This window comes from Orycteropus afer, unplaced genomic scaffold (assembly GCF_000298275.1).
Source record: "Orycteropus afer afer isolate SDZICR_OR568_19922 unplaced genomic scaffold, OryAfe1.0 scaffold00147, whole genome shotgun sequence".
NCBI classification, from domain to species: Eukaryota; Metazoa; Chordata; class Mammalia; order Tubulidentata; family Orycteropodidae; genus Orycteropus; species Orycteropus afer.
Genome location: NW_006921734.1, coordinates 2,604,788 through 2,624,415, shown reverse-complemented (window position 1 = coordinate 2,624,415; position 19,628 = coordinate 2,604,788). Strand labels below are relative to the sequence as shown.

Sequence of the window (19,628 nt, the reverse complement as noted above, 5' to 3'; positions counted from 1 at the left end):
AAAAACTCACTGGCATCAAGTCAATTCGACTCATAGCAACCCCTTCTTGGATTTCCAAGGCAGTATCTCTACAGAAGTAGATTGCTGAATCTTCCTTCTGAGGAGTGGCTGGTGGGCTTGAACTGCCAACAGTCAAATGCATGGGGAAGAAATTGTCTATTTAACAAATGGCACTGGCAAAACTGGATATCCATTTGGAGAAAAATGAAACAAGATCAGTACTTCACACCATACACAAAAACTAACTCCAGATGGATGAAAGACTTAAATGTGAAACCTAAAAACTATAAAGTTCCTCAAGGAAAAAATAGGGGCAAATTTAGGGGCCCTCATTTATGGTATATATAGACTGTCAAGCATAACCCAAAGTGCACAAATAGCAGATGATACACTAGATGAATGAGACCTTCTAAAAATTAAATTTTTATGTGCTTCAAAAACTTCTCCCAAACAAGAGAAAAAAGAACCTACAGATTGGGGAAAAAATATTTGGCAATGACATATCTGACAAGGGACTTATCTCTAAAATTTATAGAAAACTCCAGCACCATAACTACAAAGAGACAAACAATCCAATTAAAAAATGGGCAGAAGACATGAATAGACACCTCACCAAAGAGAATACTCATGCGGCCAACAAACACATGAAGAAATGTTCATGAACATTAGCCATCTCTATGCAAATCAAAACAACAATGAGATACCATTTTGCCCAGCACCAATAGCAAAGTTCAACAAGACAAAAAATAACAAATGCTGGCAAGGATGTGGAGAGATGGAGACTCTCATACACTGCTGGTGGCACTGTAAAATGATGCAACCACTGTGGAAAGCAGTATGGCGATTCCTTAAAAAGTTGGAATTAGAAATACAATTTGACGCTGCAATCCCATTACTAGGTATATATCCTGAAGAAGTGAGAGCCAAGACAAGGACAGATATATGTACACCCATTTTCATCACAGCACTATTTGCAATAGCAAAAAGATGGAAACAACCTAGGTGCACATCAATAGAAGAATGGATAACCAAACGATGGTACATACATAAAATGGAATACCATGCAACATTAAAGAATAATGTAAAAATCTACAAAACACTGCATAACGTGGATGAACTTGGAGGACATTATGCTGAGTTAAATAAATCAATCATGGAAGGGCAGATGTTGTTTGTTATTATAAAAAAGACAAGGAAATGTTTATATATGGAAGGAAACATTCTTTGTTGGTTACCAGGGGTGAGAGGGGAAGGAAGAGAACACTGCTATATAGGTAGAGACAAGTATTGGTTTGGGTGAAAGGAAGGGCAATGTACCACATGTTTGAGTGATCAACACAGTGGCATTGAGGAAGAGGAAGACATAGAGAGGCACAGAAAACAAAGATGAACCATTTGCATATATAGTACTGAGTTGTCAGTGGTGGCAGCTGTTGATCTACAGGTGGATAGATGAGTGGACAGGCTGAACTATCAGATATGGCTAGGCAGGCAGGAGTGTGCCCGTGACCATGTTTTGGATTGGCAGATGATGTTTCTACAAGTGTATTTGTATGTTCTATAAGAATGTCCAGGAAAATAGCAGAGCTGACAAGGGATAAGGTTGTGGTGACATCTTGACCACAGCCTGCTACCCAGAGGGAGTGAGTAGTTAGACCTGTGTGCTCAGGACCATAGTCACAGGTGACATCAAGTTCAGTTGGCATAACACACTGCACAAAAGCATTGTTCCACATCCTACTTTGGTGAGTAGTGATTGGGGTCTTGAAAGCTTGCAAGCAGCCATCTAGATGCAACGATGGGTCTCTCCTCATCCAGAGCAAAGAAGAATGAAGAAAACCAAAGATGCATGGAAACAATTAGTCCAAGGGACTGGTAGACCATGCAATCCTCAACCTATATGACCATGGGACTAGAAGAACTAGATGGTGCCTGGCTACCACTGTCAACCACTCAGAGGGGAATCTGTGTAGGAGATACTGGATTGAGTGGGAGAACAATGTGGAACAAAACTCAAAATCATTAAAAAAAAAAAAAAGACCAAGCTTAGTGGTCTGAGAGAGCCTGGTTAGACCCCTGAGACTGTGGCCCCTCCCTAGCTACCCTTCAGGTCTGGAATTGAACTCACCCCTGTGGCTTCCAGATAAATAACAGACAGGTATATGGGCTGAACATTTATAACAGGTGGATCTACTACTTGGAGTGATCAATCATGAGAGAACAGAAGGGCAGTGTATGTACAGGGAGACAGCTCGGGAGGCGGGAATGCATGGGAAGGAAGGACACAAGGAAGAGGTAACTACAAGTAGGAAGTGGGAAGAAAGCTGCTGCTTTGTGAGGAATATTAGTCAATGTCATGAGACAAAATGCATATGAACTGCTGTATGGAAAATGAATTTGCTCTGTAAACTTTCACCCAAATAACAATAAAAATAAATAAATATTTTAAAAGCCAAATATATAGCTACAACCATATGTGGATGAGAAATAACTGAGTATTCATAGAAAATAATTGAAATACCTAATGGTCTACACTGCGTTTCTATAAATTCTCAATGCACTACCAAAAAAAACCCACTGTCTCCAAGTCAAGTCAATTCTGACTCATAGTCTTGGGTTTCCAAGGTGGTAATCTTTAAGGAAGTAGATTGACTTGTGTTCCTTCCAGTGTAGCTGGTGGGTTTGAACCACCAACATTCAGATTAGCAGTCAAATGCCTTAGGCACTACACCAACAAAGCAACTTATCAGTGCACCAAGTAAATATAAATGCTTTGGATGTTATGTTAATTTATTCTTACATTAATTTACTCCTTTGAAAATATATGACATTATTGCTTTGTTTCATGGCATTGTCATTCTCTTTGAGAGGATAAGGCATGAGTTTTCTAAACAAAATATAATGCAATTTTAGGTCATTTGAAATAAAAGTGGCATTTTTTACTTTAATTTTTTTTCTAATATAGCTCATAAAAAATCTATAATTAGAATAAATCATTGTCAAACAGAAAACCGCATCATTTTCTCACCATTGTTTTATGTAACATTATGCTAGAATTCTTAATTTAAAAAAAAAATAAATAACCAGTCAGAAAAGTTAAATTGACTTTCTTTTATTTTCTATTTCTTCACAGATTGTAAGTGTTGGGAAGCATGTTAAAGGCTACCATTATATCATTGCAAACTTGGTAAGAACTCTTTATTTTCTAATTTTCATAAGAATTCCAGATTATTTTAACAGTGCCTTAAAATAATGCTCTATTATAGAGTTAAAACCAAAAACCAATCCCACCGCCATAGAGTGTGTTCTGACCCATAGCAACTCTATAAGACAAAGCAGAACTGCCCCCATAGAGTGTCCAAGGCTGTAAATCTTTATGGAAGCCCACTGCCTCATCTTTCTCCCACAGAGTGACTGATGAGTTCAAACAACCAACCTTTTGTTAGCAGCCAAATGCCTTAACCACTGTGCCACCAGAGCTACTTCTAATATACGGTTAAACTATATTATTTACTAAGATTTTTACAATATGTTTTAGTTGAAATGATCATTATGTCTCTGAAGTTGAATTTAACATATGTTGATGCAGAACAACTTGGTATGTGCCCAAGTGATCTGTAAAGCTAATTATAATGTTATAATGGTTACTTTTCTGTTGTATCATTTGTTAAATTAAAGAGTGGCTTTTTCTCCATCTTAATGGCAAGTGCTAGTCTATAGATAAGATTCTGAATATGTAGGAGTAGTATAAGAATAATCTAAACTGATGACCCATGTTCTCCAATTTTAAGAATAACGAGATTGAAATGGCTGTTTAAGCAATTTAAGCATGTTTTTTGAATGTGAGTAATCCAATTTTTTTAAAAAGTCATCTTCTCACATATTATATGCAGTTATTGAAAAAGATATATGCATTATTCTGATATCCTTCAAGACCTGAGACAAGTCCTTCTAGATTTCTTAGCAAGACTTGCTAAATATTTCTTGTTAACCTTTCAGTGAAGGAAAAACTAACTGTGGAGAAGGCCATCCCTCTCTTGCTTTATTGACGTATCAACTGCCCCTAGCTTGATGTCTAAAGTGGTTTATCCTAGACAAGTTAAGAATGTTTTCTTCTTGTTCTGTCTTTTCCCTCCATACATTTCTGGGTAAGTATTTTTAGTTTCAAGAAGAAAAAGCTAAAGGATGCAAAAGATATTCAGATCTACCTACTCTCCTTTTATGTGGCAAGTGAACCATCGTGCTTTTAGAAAGGAATTCTTAGTCTTTAGTGAAATGAGTTTCTCTGCAGAGCTGAGATATTGGTATGCAGCAATAGACCCAAAATTCGTATGGTATTTCCCTAATAAAATATAATTTTGCCACTTTTAACGGATTATCATGAAAATACTGGGAATTTTGATTTCTCTTCTATGCAGCTTAATAGATCCATAGTCTAGGTGTTTTCATATATTTTACAAAAACATAAATCTTAAAACTGATATATTTTTGTATTAATGTAACTAACATATTCTGATATTAATGTATTAATCACTATAAAAAAAGAGACTTCTGTTTATGAGATGTATGTATTCACAATAACATTGTATGGTGAGATTCTAATTACTTCTATAGCAAAAGTGGGTTTTGACATCCCTTCTTCCACACAATAAAATTCACAGAGAAAAAATTAAAATGTTCTAAACTATCATGCCAGAAAGGAGTTGTGGACATTAACAACCAAAATAATACTAGCACAAAATGGAAGGATGTTAACAGTTATATACTAATGGGTATCATGGGTTGTCAAAAATAGCCCTAGGAGATGACAGCATATTTAATTATCTAAATAATTATAATGGCTAAGTACCAATATATGGAGAAGAAAAACTACTTTTGTGTTAGGGTATAGAACCATCACTTTCACTAGAAATCAGCAAGCTTTGACCATGTGTACTTGATGTATTTGTAACACATGATAAAGCCAGTGACTTGCACACACTTACATTATCATGTAGTATACTAATAAAATATTTCATTGACTTAGTCATGTATTTCTAAAGAACTGTGACTCCAAAACCATGGTAGCTCTTGTTTCAGTGAGTCAACACCTATTTCTTGAAAGCTAATACTTAGGATTCCCAAATTTAAAGTCAGTGCAAAATTACATAAAAAGAAAAAGTATACTAACATTATACTTAATGGTGAGAAACTGAATGATTTTCTCCTAAGCTAAGGAACAAGACAAGGATGTGCCCTCTCATCACTTCTTTTGAACATTGTACTGAAGGTTCTAGAAAGGTAATTAGGCGAGAAATATCAACTTAAAAATCCACAATGAGAAGCAAGAAAATCTTGTGTATAGAAAATTCTTAGAAATCAAAAAAAAAAAAAAGAACTATTGGAACAAATGGACAAGTTTAGCTGAATGGCAGAATACAAAATGAACATAACAAAAATCTATGTTGTTGGTAGCCAAGGGGATAGCTAGCTGGAGAACTGAGGGAAATGCAGGAGTAGGAGACGTTGATTCACAGTGTGTCTTACAATGTTATATGCCAGACCCTGCATTTCATACACACTTCAAAGCTGGAGCTCAGCCTGAGCAACATGCAGGAGATTCTGGTGGCCATCTACCAGATTCCGCCTGCTGTTCTTGGCAGCCGTCAAGTCAGCCTTGACTCATGGAGACCCCATGCAAAGTGGATCAAAATCCTCCCCTTCCCTGCACCATCCCCATAATTGGCTATAGATGAAACCACTGCCATCTGTAGAGTTTTCACTAGCTGATTTTGGGAAGTAGATCACCAGGTATTTCTTCCTAGTGCTTTAGTCTGGAAGTTCCACTGAAACCTGTTCAACATCGTAGCAAAATGCAAATCTCCATTGATGGGTGGGTGGTGGCTAAGGATGAGGTGCTTTGGCCAGAAATCAAACCATGGTCTCTCACATGAGAGGTGAGAATTCAGTCACTGAGCATCTGTCCTCATAAATTCTCAGTTACCGTGTAGTAATTAAATTAATATGTTCAAAAAATGCAGAGGATGATTGCTTTCAAAGAATGATTTGAATAGGAACCTCAGAAACCAAATAAGAAAATAATCTACTGCAAGCATATTTGGCCACAAACTGCAGCCAACAAGAAGGCACTGAGGACTGGACTGCAGGCAGACACAAGGTGGACATGAGGACTGCAGACATGAGGATTACGGGAAAAGTGAACTATGGTCTCAAGAAAAGGATAATGTTCTACTCGGAGCAGTCTTACCTCCACCAACATCTGGCACCTTGAAGACTGGAGTTGTATCTCACATACACCCCTCAGCCCCCTGACCAGTGGTACCTCATGACCCAGGCACTTAGCCTTGTCTTCCTTATTACTACCAAGAAGTAGAGCACCTCCTTCTCCCTGAGGACTGACTGCTATCACAGTCTCCAGAGTCTGGGTCCTCACCCATTGTGAGCACAGCAGCTCCTTTGTCTCCTTGGGAAGAAATGGATAAAAGCTACTCCATAAACACCTCCATAAACCAAGAACAAGTTCAGTAAAGAGGGGAAACCATTTCTTTGGCAGGTAAAGCACACTTCTCAAGTACAATTTATGGAAATAAGCTAGGAGCTAAGGGGAGTATGTAGAAAAATGAAACCATTCTCTGCTCTGAAGGAGCACAGTAAGGAGGGCAGGATACTCAAACTTGAGACCACCTATTACAATCTTATCAAAAATGCCCATCCTTAGGGGAATGTGTGTCGACAAAAGAAAACAATTAAAATGAGCAAACTAGAATGCAAGCTGAAGTCACTAACCACTGAAAAATCTCACAGCCATGCAGAGAGCAAATGACAGTTGCAGAATTAATTTTGTTTCCAGAAAGTTTGAAAACACACACAAAAAAATGCTGTTTATTGCTTATAGATAAGCATCTTGGTTTAAAGTATACAAAGACATTTCTAGGAATGACAAATGACAAATTTAGGCACATGATTACCTCCAGGAAGGAAAACAAAATGTTTTCTTTCTCAAAAAGAAACAAGAAAAAAATGGACTTCCACACACAGAAGAATGAATAAGGATCTATGACTCACACCATATATAAAAAACAATTCAAAACAGACCAAGGAGCATAAGTTGAAGACTAAAACCGTATAATTCTTAGAAAAAAGTTAAGGACAAGGTTGCGGGTGCCAGTGTTTAACAATAGATTATATGATATAACAATACAAAGTTGACCACAAAATAACAAAATCAATAAATAGGACCTCATAAAAATTAAATACTTTTTGTACATCAAAGGAGTTTATCCAAAAAATGAAGAGACATATAGAGATTGGGAGAAAATTTTCAAGACCCAAATATCAAATAACCATCTAATATCTAAAATATATGTAAAACTTCTGCCACTTAACAACAAAAAACAAGCCAATCAACAAATGGGCAATGAATTTGCATAGATAATTCATCAGAGAAAATATTCAAATGGCCAGCAAGCATATAAAAAAGTTCAACATTATTGGCTATTAAAAAAAGAAGAAAATATTGCCTTTGATTCTATTCAACTTCATATTCCTATAGGAAAGAGTAGAACTGATACACAGGGTTTCCAAAATTGTAATCTTTACAGAAGTGTATTGCTATATCTTACTCCCACGGAGTGGCTAGTGGGTTCAAACTAACACTTTTTCTGGTTAGCAGCTGAGCACTTTAACCACTGTACCACCAGGCCTCCATTAGGTATAACGGATCTGCAATCAAAACTACCATGAGATATCACTTCACTCTCACTTGAATGGCAATGACAAAAACAGATCAGAAAACAAAAGGTGTGGAAAAGTTGGAGAAACTGGAATCCTCATCCATTGCAAATAAGAATGTAAATGGTGCAACCACTGTGGAAAACAGATTGATGGTTCCTCAGAAAGTTGAACATTGAACTACCATATGACCAAGCAATCTCAATGCTAGGTATGTATCCAGAAAAAATAAGGGCGAGAACATAAATGGAAACCTATATACAAGGCTCATTGCAGCACTTTTCACAATAGCCAAAAGGTGAAATCCAGTGAAATGTCCATAAACAGATGAATGGATCAACAAAATATGGAATATACATACAATGGAATATTATGCAGCCATAAGAGAAAAGAAGTTTGGATGCATTCCACAACACGGGTGAATCTTGGAAACATGCTGAGTGAAATAATTACATTGCAAAAGGACAAATACTGTATGATCTCACTTAAAGGAAATGTTGTTATGTGCTGTCGAGTCAGCCCCGACTCATAGTGACCCCTCCTCGGGTTGCCGAGGCAGTATCACTACGGAAGTAGATTGCCCCATCTTCCTTCTGAGGAAATAGTGTATCCAAAAAAACCAAACTCACTGCTGTCGATCCAGTCCTGAGTCATACTGACCCCTCCTTAGGTTTCCGAGGTGGTATCTCTATGGAAGTAGATTGCCCAGTCTTCCTTCCAAGGAGTGGCTGATGGGTTTGAACCACCAGCCTTCTGGTTAGTAGTCAATTGCCTTAGGCACTATGCCACAAGAGCCCCCAAAGTAATGTATAGAAGCTGAAGGTTACTAATGCTTACCAGGGATGGGAGGGAGGGGAAAAAGGGAAATTTTTGTTTGGGGAGCACTGATTTCATGGTAATGGTGGTAAAATTGTATGGAAATAATAGTGGTAACGGTTTCATAGCATGAAGAATGTAATCAGTGTCAGTGAAATGTCAATGTGAAGATGGTTGTATTGACAAATATTTGAGTGTGTATAGTTTCACCACAGTTGAAAAAAAAAGGAGCAAAAAGAAAAAACATTAAGATTTGATAGGAAGAAGTGGTATGTCATCTCTCTACTTTTCTGTCAGTATGGGTTTATTTAATTTGATTCAATAATTTCAATTATTTAATAACAAAATTCTCAAACTCATTTTTGAATATGCAATACATTCACATGATTCAAATTCAAAAGGTATGCTATGAAACTTAAGTTTCCCTTCTACATATGTCCCAACCAGACCCTGTCCCAGAGACAACTACTATTATATTTCCCCTTAGGAAGGCATCTATTAATTCACAGGCAAGTATATAAATCTCCATCACCCCCGTTAGTGGTTTTTGCATAACACAACTTCACATTACTCCACAGAACACTGTATGAATAACCATATACGAATAACCAATCTTCTTCAAACAGACATGTGGGTTTCCTCCAATTGTTTGATATTGTACATGTTGTATCACACATACAGCAGCTATCTGAAGAAAATTTCCTACAGACAGAACTGCTGGGTGAAGTTAAATGGTATCATTGAAGAAAACCAAGGATGCATAGAAAAAATTAGTCCAAGGGACTAGTGGACCATGTGAACCTCAGCCTATATGACCATGAGACCAGAAGAACTAGATGGTACCTAGCTACCACTGTCAACCACTAGGAAAGGGATGAATGCAGGAGATCCTGGATAGAGTGGGAGAATAATATGGAAAAAAAAAACTCACAATCATAAAAAAGACAAGGTTTACTGGTCTCATGGAACCCAGTGAGACCCCTGAGACTATGGCCCCCCTAGTTCCCCTTCAGGTGTGGAATTGAACTCACTCCCATGGCTTCCAGCCAAACAATAGACAGGTATATATGGTGAATGTTTACATCAGATAGATACACTCCTTAGAACAATCAATCATGGGAGAACTAGAGGGCAGTATTTGCACAGGAAGATAGGTCGGGGGCAGGAATGAATAGGAAAGGACACAGAGAAGAGGTAACTACAGGGAGGACTTTTGACCCTGAAATGCTGTTACATTGTAGGGAATTGCAGTCAGTGTCATGACCCAAAATGTGTATGACCTGCTGCATGAAAAATGAATTTGCTTTGTAAACTTTCACCCAAATCACAATAAAAATTTAAAAATAAAATAAAATGGTTATCATGAATTTTATCAGATATTGCCAAATTGCCTTCTCTAGGGGTACCAATTTATTCTCCCATCAACAAAGAATAAGAACCTGATTCCCTTATGTCTAGCTCACCAACACTGTTTCTTTTTAATCACTGCTGATGTAAGTGATGACAAAGAAGAAAAAGCTCCAGCATTTCAGAAAGTAACTACATTTCTGTTAACTACAGAATTGGGAAAAAAAAAAAAAAAATCATAAGCCAAAATGTCTCTGTTGTATTTCTGTATACTAGCAACACTGTGAAAATGAAATTAATAAAATAATTCCATTTACAATTTATAATTCAATTTAAAATTAGTGGGGAACTGCTACTTAACTGACTTTTAGAGCCTGGCTTTAAGGTGTTAATAAGCAATAATTTCTAAAATAATAATTCTTTTTGGCTACTGGTAGGTACAAACATTCCAGAACTTTAAAATATTCTGTAGTCACAATGTTCACAATTGAAAGAAAAAAAGTAAGAAGGAGCCTGTAGCTGTGCTTAAGCAATGCTGTTAAGCAAAAGATCAGTGATTTGAGCCTGCCAGCTACTCTGTGGGAGAAAGAGGTGGCAGTCTGCCTCCCTAAAGATTATAGCCTCAGAAACCCTGTGGAGTAGTTCTGCTTTGTCCTATAGGGTCCTTCTGAGTCAGCATCTCTGGCAAAGGGTTTGGTTTTACTTTTCAGAAGATACAAACACCATAGTGACCAACTTCAACTTCTCCTCTGGTTTCTCTCTGCCTGCAGGAGCATTATATACTTATTTAGTTACTAACGGATTTCTCTAGTGGCACAAATGTTTAAGCCCTGGACTACTAGCCAAAAGGTTGGTGGTTCAAACCTACTCAGAGGCATCCAAGAAGAAGCAGTCTTACTCTGCACAAATGGAGTCACTTTGAGTTGGAATCCATTCAATGCCAACTAACAACAACAACATACCAATTTTTTTGCAGGGTTGCCCCAAACTATCAGCTCCACAATATTTTCTGTGTAAAAACTGAAATCTAAATGACCTCCAAAGTAATAGTTTCCAAGAAAACTGCTTCACAGTCTAGATCCTATCAGTTTTAAATATAAAATTTAAAAAAATATATATATAAACGGATATTGCCTGTACTTAAACAGGTACAGCCAAAATTAACTGAGCAACCCATTCATTCAAATTGTAACTAAAAGGATTTTTTACTCAGATTTGGCTTTTTTTTTATTTTTTTTAACCCTCAGCATAGAAGCAGAATGGAATCAGAGAACTGTAGACTGTTATTTTTCAATTGTTGTTGTTGTTATTTGCCATCCACTTTGCATAAGATGATTTTTCTAAAGGCTGCATCTTTTGCCTGTATGTCTTGCAGCTGTGGGATGACACAATGAACAAAGTTTGACAGAGTCTCTGTTTCAGCCACAGCTGAAAGAAAATAACAATGTCATCAATTAACAATTAATGCAATAGTTGAATCATTGTGGCTTTTAGAAAGCATTGAAATCATCTGTCAGCCTATGGGTTGTCTCTATGCTCTTGTAGGAGCAAACAAATGTTCAACTGACATTTTTTTTTAGCTAGAGATTGATAGACAATATGCCCATTTCAAAAACACAGATTTGTTTTCTGGTGTCTGGTTTCTTTCTCAATGAAATGAGAATGTTATTGATGATCTGTCAAATCTGTTGCCATATAATAGGCATGCAATAAATTCTGTTGAGTGAATTAATTAATAATAGCTGTCATTTCTAGAATTACAAAGAGATGTGTTAGATAACTTTAGGATTATCTTTTTGCTTTTGCATGTGGGAAACCTGAAGCTAGAAATTTACAGAGATTCAAAGTCTGGGCTTTTTACATGATATCATCTTGTTTCCCCTAAGGACATTATGATAATTAGAAAATTTAAAAACAACTTTGTGTTGGAATTCACAGCCTTAAGGTAAAAAAAGGTAAACTCAAGAGACAGGTTGTCTCACTGATATCTTGTTTCTACCATGTATTTGCTAGGTGATCTTGAATAAGAGGATCTATCTCAACATTGTGAGGTCTAAACCTGATATACAATGTGTGTGATGAACTTTGCACTGCACCTGGCACAAAATAAGCCCAACACTAACATTAGCTATCATTACAGTCTCCTAGGGCTGTCAACAGCAATTCTACTTAGTTGTTGTAAAAAGGGTGTGGGGGTGGAGTTTGACCTCTAACTTCACAAGGAGGAAGAAGGGTCAAGGTCAACAGCCTAAGGCTGATTCTTATGAGGTAAAAGTCATCATTGCCAATTCTGACACCAACTGACCCTACTATTACACTATCTACTTCTCTAGTGGATTCAATAATTCATTGCAATGGCCATACAGAACTCATAATACTCATGATTATGGGGTTTATTAAGGAAGTAACAGGTTACAATTAAGGTTCAGGAATGCTCAGGACACAGTTCTTCAGTCAGGACAGCCGGCCCTCAGCCCTTCGGCCCCTCAGCCTAACCTCTGCCCTGCTCAGGCAAGTGTTACAAAGCTCTTTTAGCTCTGCCAATAGGTGCCCAGAGAGACACTCCACTCCACCAGCAAGCGCTTGCCCTGAGACACTCAGTTTTCTCACTCCATGGGCCAGGAAGCTCTCTGCTCTGCCTCATGCCAGTCTACTGCCACTGTGTCTTAGTCACCATCTCTCAGTGTCTCAACCAAGTGTTACAGCTCTCTTTCTGTCTCTTGGGTAGTTGAGGTTCAAAGAGTGTGTTCCACTCCTGGCTGTTCTTTCTTGATGGTAGTGAGATCGCCTTTTCCACTTCTGGGATAGCTCATTTTAAGCCTAGCAGATGGTGAAAATGATCAATCCTCGCATTAGGGTTCCATACACCTTATTTCATGGTCCTATCCTCACAAGGTCTCATGTATCTTATTTACATTGTTAGCAAGCCATCCAATCCCCTTCGCAGGCCACAGAACCTCACATTTGCATAGTCCCACCCAGTCACCTGATTAGAGTCACAGGCTATGGCTAGAAGGGCCATATTAAGTAATTCACTGCACTGCAGTTGCCAATAAGGAGTTCTAGTGGTGCAGTGGTTAAAGCATTTGGCTGTTAACCAAAAGATCAGTAGTTCAAAACTACCACCTGCTCCATGGAAGAAAGATGAGCCTTTCTGCTTTACAGCCTTGGAAACCCAATGGGGGTCACTATGAGTCAGAATCAACTCGATGGCAGTAGTTAGCTTGATTTTGCAGTTGGCAATAGATTAGTTTGTTTCTTAGAAAATGAAGACAGCAATGAACATGTAATGCCTAGGAAGACAATCTCTTTCATTATATAACAAAATACAGAAGATCAAAATCAAGACTGAGATGCATTAAACAGTATGGTTAACCCCAAGACTTCCTCTTCTCTTTCTGATTCCCTCACTGATTCTTGCTATAACTACATGGTTACTGCTTCACATTGTACTTCTACCAAAAATTGACACAAAAATAATAATGGAAAAATACTTTCCCTTAGTTCCTCAGCTCAGTTGATCATATTCACATTTTCAAAAGAAACTTTACTAAATACTAAGAGAAAACAAAAAAGATGACAGATGCTACAAACTTATATATATGTTGTTGTTGTTATGTGCCATCGAGTTGGACCCGACCTCATAGCGACCCCTCCTTGGGTTTCCAAGGCAGTATCGCTACGGAAGTAGATTGCCCCATCTTCCTTCTGAGGAGTCGCTGGTGGGTTTGAACTGCCAGCCTTCTGGTTAGCAGTCAAGTGCCTTAGCCATTATGCTACCAGAGCTCCCCCTATCTATCTATCTATCTATCTATCTATATATATAGATATACACACACACACACACACACACATATATATTTATGTGTGTTACAGTTTACTTTTCTCTGAGCCAACACCTTAGGCTTTATTAATTTATGTCCTTAATGTTATTTTGCCCTCTTTTTGAACCTTTGCATTGTGTGTGTATTTTTGTAAGGCACCTTAAATACTTAGTGGAAAGCAGAGCCCCTTAAAAAACAAATGATAGAGAGAGAGATAATAAATATGTTTCCAGAATTTTGAAACCCAGGTAACTCAGAAACCATACACTTTCTTCTCAGCTTCCTGACTCCATGTGGTGGACACCATGTTTTCCTCCCACAAATGAGTCACTGGATAGTTTACCTTACTCTCTTCTACTACCATTTTGTACAAGTATGAGAGTTGTGGTAACAGATGTTCAATGAAAGCTTTCACCCTGTCTGGCTCACATTACCAGCTCTATCTGCCTTTAGATCACTTTGTAATTAAACTGAAACCCTGAAAATAGTCTTATCCATCACAGACTCAGAATACAATAATACCTTAGTGTTGCCTTCATATAATATGAATTTCTACATATCTATACCAGATGGCAATTATGTTCTCAACAAAAGCCTTTTTGATGCTATCATATTTTTCTCCCTGTTTCATAAAAGGCACTCAGGAAAATACTTGTGAAATTGAATTGAACTGAACTAAAAACATTTACATCCTTTTTCATATATTGCATTATTTTTAAGTTAAAGGACATTTTATTTACTGACATATTAAAAACCATACTGCCAGGTACTACAAAATACACCACTAAACCAATTACAAATAACTGGTGTTAATATACAAAATTTAAGTAATGCTACACTTAGTTTTGGTCAAGTGCTGTATTGTTCAGTCTGTGTACAAAACTGATCATCTATTAAACAAATCAGTATAAAAAATTTCTGTAAAACCAGAACAGTGTTCCCTCCTGTCCCCTCCCCTCTTACCCCTGCTGTTGTTGTTGTTGTTATGTGCCTTCGAGTCGGCCCCAACTCATAGCGACCCCTCCTTGGGTTTCCGAGGCAGTATCACTACGGAAGTAGGATTGCCCAACCTTCCTTCTGAGGAGTGGCTGGTGGGTTTGAACCGCCAGCCTTCTGGTTAGCAGTCAAGTGCCTTTAGCCACCATGCTACCAGAGCTCCCATCCTCTTACCCCTAGTAACCAACAAAGAACATTTCCTTCCATATATAAACCTTTCCATGACTTTTTACATTAATGGACTAGTACAATAGTTGTCCTGTGATTGACTTATTTCACTCAGCATAAGGTCCTCCAAGTTCATCCACTTTATGTGGTGTTTTGACCATTCTACATTATTCTTTAGGGTTGCACAGTATTCCATTGTGTATCTATGTACCATAGTTTGGTTATCCATTCTTCTGTTGATGGGCACCTAGATTGTATCCATCTTTTGGTTGTTGTAAATAGTGCTGCGATGAACATGGGTGTGCATATATCTATTCCTGTCCTGGCTCTCACTTCTTCAGGATATATACCTAGTAATGGAATAATGGAATGCCCTGGTGAAATGGTATTTCTCATTCCAACTTTTTAAGGAACTGCTATACTGCTTTCCAGAGTGGTTGTACCATTTTACAGTGCCACCAGCAGTGTGTGAGAGTCCTAGTCTCTCCAGATCCTCTTCAGCATATGTTATTTTCTGTCTTGTTGAATTTTGCTATTGGTGCTGCAGCAAGATTGTATCTCCTTGTGGTTTTGATTTGCATCTCTCTGACTCGACGGCACATAACAACAACAACAACAACAATGGCTGATGATCGTGAACATTTGTCATATGTCAGTTGGGTGCCTGAATATCCTCTTTGGTGAAGTGTCTATTCATGTCTTCTGCCCATTTTTGAATTGGATTATTTGTCTTTTTGCTTTTGAAGTGTTAGAGTTTTCTATAAATTCTAGAGATAAGTCCCTTGTCAGATATGTCATTGCCAAATATTTTTTCCCAATCTGTAGGGTCTCTTTTGACTCTTTTGGAGAAGTCTTTTGACTAATTTTTAGAAGGTCCCATTCATCTAGTTTCTCTTCTGCTGTTTGTGCATTTGGGGTTATGCTTGACAGTCTATTTATGCCATATATTACTTAAAACTCATTCACTGCCATCATAGCATTCCCCTCTTGGGTTTCCAAGGCAATATTACTACAGAAGTAAATTGGCCAACCTTCCTTCCAATGCCATATATTAGGGCCCCTAAATTATCCCCTAGTTTTCCTTGAGGGACTCTATAGTTTTAGGTTTCACATTTAAGTCTTTGATCCATCTGGAGTTAGTATGGTGTGAGGTACAGATCTTGCTTCATTTTTCTGCAAATAGATATCCAGTATTCCCAGCACCATTTGTTAAACAGACAATCACTTCCTCTTTAATGGATTTTGGCCCTTTGTCAAAGATCAGCTGACCATAAGTCAATGGATCTATTTCCGGCTTCTCTATTGCATTGTGTCTGTCGTTGTACTAATACCAGGCAGTTTTGACTACTGTGGCTGTATAGTAGGTTTTAAGATCCAGGAGTGTGAGACCTCCTACGTTGTTCTTCTTCTTCTTCAATAATGTTTTGCTTATCTGAGGTCTCTTTCCTTTCCACATAAAATTAGTAATTGGTTTTCTCAAATCCTTAAAAATGTTGATGGGATCTGGACTGGCATTGCATTGAATGTATAGATTGCTTTGCCTAGAGTTGACATTTTCACAATGTTCAATATTCCTATCCATGAGCATGGTATGATTTTCCATTTATGTAGATCTCTTAGTTTTCTTGAATTAATGTTTTGTAGGTTTCTTTGTACAGATCTTTATTGTCTCTGGTAAGATTTATTCCCAAGTATTTTATTTTATTTATTTATTTAGGTAGCTATTGTAAATGGTATTGATTTCCTTATTTCTTTTTCAGCAATCTCTTTGTTTGTGTAGAGGAATCCAACTGATTTTGGAATGTTGACCTTGTATCCTGCCATGATGCTAAATCTCTCAATTAGTTCCAGTAGGTTTTTTACTGAATGTCTTGTATTTCTAGGTATATGATCCTATCATCAACAAATAGGGATACTTTTACTTCTTCCTTACCAATTTGGATGTCTTTGATTTCCCTTTCTTGTCTTAATGCCCTGGCTAGGACTTCAAATACAGTGTTGAATACACATGGTGATAGAGGGCATCTTTGGTTCCTGTTTGCAAGGGAGATGGTTTCAGTCTCTCTTCCATTGAGAATAATGTTGGCTGTTGGTTTTGCATAAATGCCCTTTATTATGTTGAGGAATGTCCCTTCTATTCCTATTTTGCTGAGAGTTTTGATCAGAAATAGGTGTTGAATTTTATCAAATGCCTTTTCTGCATTGATTGATATGATCATGTAGTTCTTTTCCTTTGTATTATTTATGGTGAATAATGTTGATTGTTTTTCTAAATATAAACCATCCTTGCATACCTGATATGAACCCCACTTGGTTATAATGAATTATTTTCTTTATATGCCCTTGGAGTCTATTGGCTAGGATTTTGTTGAAGATTTTTGTGTCGCTATTCATGAGGAATATTGGTCTGTAGTTTTCCTTTTTAGTGGTATCTTTGCCTGGTTTTGGTATCAAGGTTATGCTTGCTTCATAAAATGAATTTGAGAGGATTCCATCGTTTTCTATGTTTTGGAATAGTTTGAGTAAGATTGGTGTCAGTTCTCCTCTGAATGTTTGGTAGAATCTCCAGTGAAACCATCTGGGCCAGGCCTTTTTCTGTTGTTGGTAATTTTTTTATGACCTGTTTAATTTCTCCTATTATTATGGATCTGTTCAACTTTTCCACCTCAGTCTGTGTTGGTTTAGAAAAGTAGTGTTTCTAGAAATCTATCCATTTCTTCCAGATTTTCAAATTTATTGGAGTACAGTTCTTCATAGTATTCTGATATTATCTTTTTTATTTCAGTTGCTTCTGTTGTGATGTTGCCCATTTCTTTTATTATTCATGTTATTTGTATTCTCTCCCTCTTTTCCTTTGTTAAATTTGCCAGTGGTTTGTCAATTTTATTAACCTCTTCAAAAAACCAACTTCTGGTCTTGTTGATTTTTCTATTGACTTTCTATTTTCTGTTTCATTGATTTCTGATCGAATCTTTATTATTTCCTTTCTTCTGGTGACTGTTGGCTTTTCTTGCTCTTCTTTTTCCAATTGTTGGAGATGTTGGGTTAAGCTGTTGATTTTGGCCCTTTCTTCTTTTTTGATGTGTGCATTGATTGCTATAAATTGGTCTTTGATCACTGCTTTTACTGTGTCAAAGATTTTAGTATGTTGTGTGTTCATTCTCATTTGATTTGAGAAATTTTTTAATTTCATTTTTTATTTCTTCTATTATCCCATCATTCTTAAGGAGGGTGTTGTTCAGTTTCCATGTGTTTGCTCTTTTTCCATTGATGTTCCTATTGTTGATTTCTAATTTTATAGCATTGTGATCCAAAAAGATGCTTTACAGTATTTCAATGTTATTAAATTTATTAAGGCTTGCTTTAAGGCCTAAAATATGGCCTATCATGGAAAATGTTCCATGTGCACTGGAAAAGAATGTATATTGTGCTGTTGTTGGGTGAAGTGCTCTGTAGATGTCTCTAAGGTCAAATTGGTGGATTGTATTGTTTAGCTCTTCTGCATCTTTGTTGAGTTTCTTTCCAGTTGTTCTATCTTTCATTGAAAATGGTGTATTAAAATCTCCTACTATGACTGTGGACTCATCTATTTGCCTTTTCATTTCTGTTAAAGTCTGATTTATGTATTTTGGGCTTTTTCATTGGGTCCATAGATTTTTATTATTGTTTTATTTTCTTGTTCAATTGATCCTTTAATGATTATATAATGTCCTTCTTTGTCTCGTATGGTGGTTTTTGTCTTAAAGTCAATTTTATCAGAAATTAATATTGCCACTCCTACTCTTTGTTGGTTGCCATTTGCTTGATAAATCTATTCCAACCTTTGATTTTTAGTCTATTTTTGTCTTTGTCTCTAAGGTGTGTCTCTTGTAGACAGCATATTGATGGGTTATGTTTTCTGATCCAGTCTGCAACTCTCTGTCTCATGAGTGGTGCATTTAACCCATTGACATTCGGTTTAATTATCAACAAGTATGAATTAGTTGCTGTCATTTTGTTATGTATTTTTTCATGGTGTTGCTGATTTCTTTGTTCCATATAATTTTCTGTGCTGACCTCATTTTGTTTATGAATTGTGTTATCATTTCTTTTGTTGTTATTGTTTTAGTGTTTGCTAAATGTTTGTGCTTGTCCTCTTATTTTGTTGCAATGTGAAGGTTTATCAATTTTCTTTGAGCTAACACTGTGATTTATAATTTCCTCCCCAAGTTTAGAACAGTCCATTCCATCTTCCAACTCTCTTGACTTCCTCACCATTTAGAAGTTCTGTAACTACACTATTTTTCCCCTCTTTTTGGTTTGTAGTTGTCCTCATTTGCCAATTGATGTCTCTGGCTCCCTGTTTACAATCTTGTAAGCTTATTTCACTTTGGATACTTCCATAGCTGTGTTGGTTTCTGGGTTATATCATCTTGTGTATTAATGGTCAGTTGTTGTTTGCTATTACTGGTTCTCTGTTCAAAGGACTCCCTTGAGTATCTCTTGTAAGATTGGTCTGGTTTTAACAAATTCCCTTAATTTCTGCCTATCTGAAAATCTCCTAATTTCATCATCATATTTGAGGGACAATTTTGCCAGGTATATAATTCTTTGTTGGAAAGTTTTCTCTTTCAGGGTTTTATATATACCATCTGAATGTCTTCTCACTGGCATGGTTTCTGCTGAGAAATCAGAGCTTACTCTTATTGGTTGTCTTTTGTAGGTAACTTTTCATTTTTCCCATGCTGCTTTGAGGATTCTTTCTTT

The 19,628-nt window shown here is 37.0% G+C and overlaps 1 protein-coding gene across 1 annotated transcript in view; it reads left to right on the top strand.

Moving 5' to 3' along the window:
• The window catches only part of GRIA4 (glutamate ionotropic receptor AMPA type subunit 4), a 503,661-nt gene that overhangs the window by 395,443 nt on the left and 88,590 nt on the right, over positions 1 to 19,628 (top strand). The window contains exon 5 of the mRNA XM_007945995.1: positions 3,134 to 3,187. Within this exon, the coding sequence (XP_007944186.1) occupies positions 3,134 to 3,187 (54 nt within the window). The remainder of the gene's footprint in view (positions 1 to 3,133; positions 3,188 to 19,628) is intronic.